At 34.4% G+C, this 4,288-nt stretch overlaps 1 protein-coding gene across 1 annotated transcript; it reads right to left on the reverse strand.

Moving 5' to 3' along the window:
- Nucleotides 1-296: 296 nt before the first annotated feature.
- On the reverse strand, nucleotides 297-626 carry LOC122747334 (60S ribosomal protein L30-like). Its single transcript, XM_043993420.1, has one exon. The coding sequence runs from the start codon at nucleotides 624-626 to the stop codon at nucleotides 297-299; it is 330 nt and encodes a 109-aa protein (XP_043849355.1).
- Nucleotides 627-4,288: the final 3,662 nt, after the last annotated feature.

Genomic DNA, 4,288 nt, shown 5'->3' on the forward strand with positions numbered 1-4,288 from the left:
AACTTAGGGAAAAGAATGGGATCTCAGATTCAGCCCCAACCTTGGTCCAAAGCCTCCATCTGAGAAATTTAAGGATCCCAAGGGTATCCTATAGCACTATTCCTCTGCTGTAGAGCTTTTCTGCTAGTTAACAAGAGATGGGACAAGTAGCCAATCAGAGAACAGGCTACAAATCTCAGACAAGGCAGACAATAATAAGACCTTTCCCTGAATCACATTGCTTTGTGCACAATGCAATTTGGCAGGTTTCCATCTTGAGATTCTTTTTTTTTTTTTAAGCAGCTTTGGCCAGTTTATTAAAGAATACTTTTGTGTTCTGGCATGCTTCTAATAATATCAGAATCACCTGGATCAATGATAGCCAGTGTACAAACTCTGTAGTACTTCCCACATGCTGTACCTAATTCAATGTTGTTGCCACTGTAGTGATGTACACCAGTTTTGGCCAACATATTGTAATTTTCTATCTCTGATTTCCTCAAGGCTGGGCAACTGTTGGCCAAGATGACCAATTTGGCTTTGACTTGTCTGATCATTTTCAGAGTCTGTTTGTAGCCTAGAACATATTTGCCACTTTTCATCACCAGCTGTAGCTTCAAGTGGATGGACTCCAGTGACTTTTTCATCTTCTTTGTGGCCACTATCTTACTTCCCGTGGTGTGGGAGGACCCTCAGCCAGAGACCTGCTGCCAAAATGGCAGGGAAGTGAGAAAAAAAGCCATACTTGAGATTCTTGAAGAATAAACAAAATGAACAAAAAAAGAGGTAAAAAAAAAGAACAGATAAATGAATTGTCCATGCAACTAAAAAACAAAATAGAAGCTAAATATTAGAGAAAAAATTAAACATCTAGCTAAAAAATCTGAAAACTAAATTAGAGATTAAGAAAAAAATATTGAATGAATAAATGAAGCAAGTGCATAGTTTCTTTAATTAAAATAAATGAACTTTTTTAGGTATGATGACTGAAAAAAAAACAGGGGAAATCCTAATTACCATCATAAAAAATGAAAGTGAAAATTCACAGTAATTAAATGGGAAGTATTAGGGAATGTTTTGCCAAAGGATTCCCCAGGATAACAAACAATAATGAAATGGATGAATATGTGTATGTGTATACACACATATCTATAACTATATCTCTACCTATATAATTTATATCTGTCTGTCTATATCTCTATATCAATGTCTATATCGACATCTGTATCTATATCTTTATCTATTTATATATCCATATCTATATTTTTATCCATATCCACATCCATCTCTATATCTACCTCTATCTCTATCTCTATCTCTATCTCTATCTCTATCTCTATCTCTATCTCTATTTCTCTCTATCCCTCTCCAAAAAAAAAAGATAAAGAAGAATTTCTATCAAATTTCTTCTGTGATCATAAAAAAACAAACAACCAACCAACACCCCATGCTACTGATAATTTAACCAGGGAGAGTAATACCAAAAAAAGAGGGCTATAGAAAGCTTTCTTGAAATTCTAGAATAAACATTAACTCCTCTTTTTTGACATTTAATTCCCTTCACAAGTTCTACTCTACTTTTTAATACTTCATGATCCAAACAAATGTCTCCTTGCTGTTCCTTGATTGTAACATTCTACCTCTTTCTCCTCTCCATGTGCACTTCATTCTCCATGACTAGAATATTCCCTATCTTTATTTCCATCTCTTAGACTCCCTAAATTCTTTCAAAACTTACCTTAAATGCAATTACCTATATGAGGTGTTTCTAAAATCCCCCAGGTTTTAGTGCCTGACATTGAAAACTATTTTGTATTTGCCTTGTATATACTCAGTGCCTGGCATATGGTTCACTTGTGTCTTGATGCTTTATGATCCAATGGATAATATCATGTCATTTCTGCCCATGGTGTTTTCTTGGCAAGGGTACTGGTACAATTGGCAATTTCCTTTTTCAGAGACAAACAGAGGTTAAGTTATTTGCCCAGTGTCTATTAAGTATCTGAGCCTGGATTTGAACCCAGGTCTTCCTGACTCCAGGTCAAGTACTCTATCCACTGAACCTTCTAGTTGCCTCTAATAGCAGACATGAAATGAATGCCTGTTAATAGGTTGATTACTTCATCTTTTTTTTTTTTACCATATCCATGATTTATTTTCTACAGTTGAAAGCCGATCCTGATTTTAATGAAGAGTAATTCTTCTTGTTTATTTTCCACAATCATCTCTCCTCAATCCACTCAAGTTATTTTCACTAAAGGAGATTTCTTTCAGAAATGGAAAAAAAATGGAACACACAACATCAGATTCCCTGATGTTATACATTTAAAATCCAAAATTCTTACCTACCTACCATCTAGAAGAGGTAGATGCATTCTGTTATTAGTCCTCAAAGGCTTGACATTTTTCATGGCAATTCATTAAAGTACTTTGAACTTCTTGGGCATATTGCCCTGTTAAGGGGTAAAATTCTAGCTAAACGGTCTAAAATATCTAATGAGTGGTCGCCAGTAAATTATAAGCTTTAGCAAGAGTTAGACTTTTAAGCATTTATTAAGGAGAATAAGAATTTGGTAAAGAGAGAAGAAAAGGCCTAGATTCATATCTATTAAATGGAGAGCACATTTCTCGCTTCCTTCTCCACCAGCGTCCAAAGGAAAGAGCCCCGTCAGAGCACCCGGCTCACCCTTCTTCCACTCATCAGCAAGCGTCACTTCCTGACACCAAAGAAAAGACATATGGTCTTGCCCTCAGAGACGTTCACTTCATGGAGCAGCTTTTCTACAGTAAGTCTCCAGCAGGTGGCGCCATTCCAATCGTTAATGCCCTTTGATGATCTTCATCTTCCCTTTTTTAAGATTGGAAAAAGTTGGAGAAACTGTTTTTCTTCAGTTTGATTTTCAAAGCAAGGCCCTATTTATGCATTTTCTTTCCACTTGTGGTGGTTTTGAGTACAAAACTAGATTTAATTTGAGGGAAACCTACAATATAAATTCTATATTGTCATCTCTCTATGATGTTCCTAAAAAAAAAATTAAAAAGATTTGAAGAGAAAGAAATAGAAAAAGAAGTTGGAACTTATGCTTTCAGTGATATAGGGAACTCTTTTTTAAAGTATTCCTAGCTGTGCAAATCTTTACTGGTTCTACAGTAAGAGTAAGGATTATTACTGCTTTGCCCCACACATATTTAACTTTCCAAACCTTTCTAAGTTTACATTATATATGAGGAAATTGAGGCACAGAGAGACCAAATGACTTGCTCAGGTTCATATAGCTAATATGTATGATAAATAGGTCTTTCTGACTCCATGGACAAATCTCTATGTATTGCACACCATGATGATTCTTTGACTAATGGCCCCAAATGTTCATTTCTTTCTATAATTAGAGTATATCACATCAAAGTAAATTGCTAACAGGAATTTGTGAATGCAGAGAAAACACTCAACATAAGTAAATACTATAGAAATATTCTCATGTTTATGTAATTCTAAACTTGTCTTAAGATTCTAATAGTTCACTGTGATAATATCAGTATTTTGCTAGGCATGAACAATGGAAGCATTGTTAATGTTTCTAAAAAGCCCCAGAGCACTGGGTGCCCAGGAGAGTTCCAACGCAATTGAGAAAGCCTTCTCCTCATCATTCTTTCCTTCCTCCATACTTCCTTCATTGCTATTGTTATTCTTTAAAACTTTTTTCATTGATTATAACCATCTAATTTTCCTAAGTGAATTGCCTACCTTTTAGATTGTCAACTATTCAAAAGCAATCTCTGTCCATTTGACAATTCATTGTAATGCTCCTGAATTTCAGTCCAGTTCTCTGAACTGGGTGATAATAAGTATGATAGGGATGTTGATTTGTTAAGTCCCTAGAGATTTAGGCATACAGTAAAATGTACACTCACAACATTTTCCTGTTATTGGAACCTGACTACTAGGATATGATAAATAATTGAAAGAAAGGTTTTGCTTCAAGAGAATCCTCAGGTTTAAAGTTCCTATAACCAATATGCTTCTGTGATTGATAATTATTATCACATGACATGATGGTACAATTCTAAATGTGCTGACCAATTCTGTGAATGTGATATATATTTTGACACACACATATACACAAACATATATGTATTATATTATATATTTCTGTATAAATTATATATTATACACACATATACATCTACATCTACTTCTACATCTGTATCTATATCTATACAGAATATGAAATAATATTCTATTTCAACCTGGGACTAATGAGATTATATACAAATGAAGAATATAATGGTTCATAGAATTGTACATTTC

The sequence above is a fragment of the Dromiciops gliroides genome, chromosome 3 (assembly GCF_019393635.1).
Source record: "Dromiciops gliroides isolate mDroGli1 chromosome 3, mDroGli1.pri, whole genome shotgun sequence".
In the NCBI taxonomy this organism is placed as follows: domain Eukaryota; kingdom Metazoa; phylum Chordata; class Mammalia; order Microbiotheria; family Microbiotheriidae; genus Dromiciops; species Dromiciops gliroides.

Coding starts and splice junctions, on each gene's coding strand:
- LOC122747334 (XM_043993420.1), bottom strand. CDS start 626: ATGAAAAAGTCACTGGAGTCCATCCACTTGAAGCTACAGCTGGTGATG.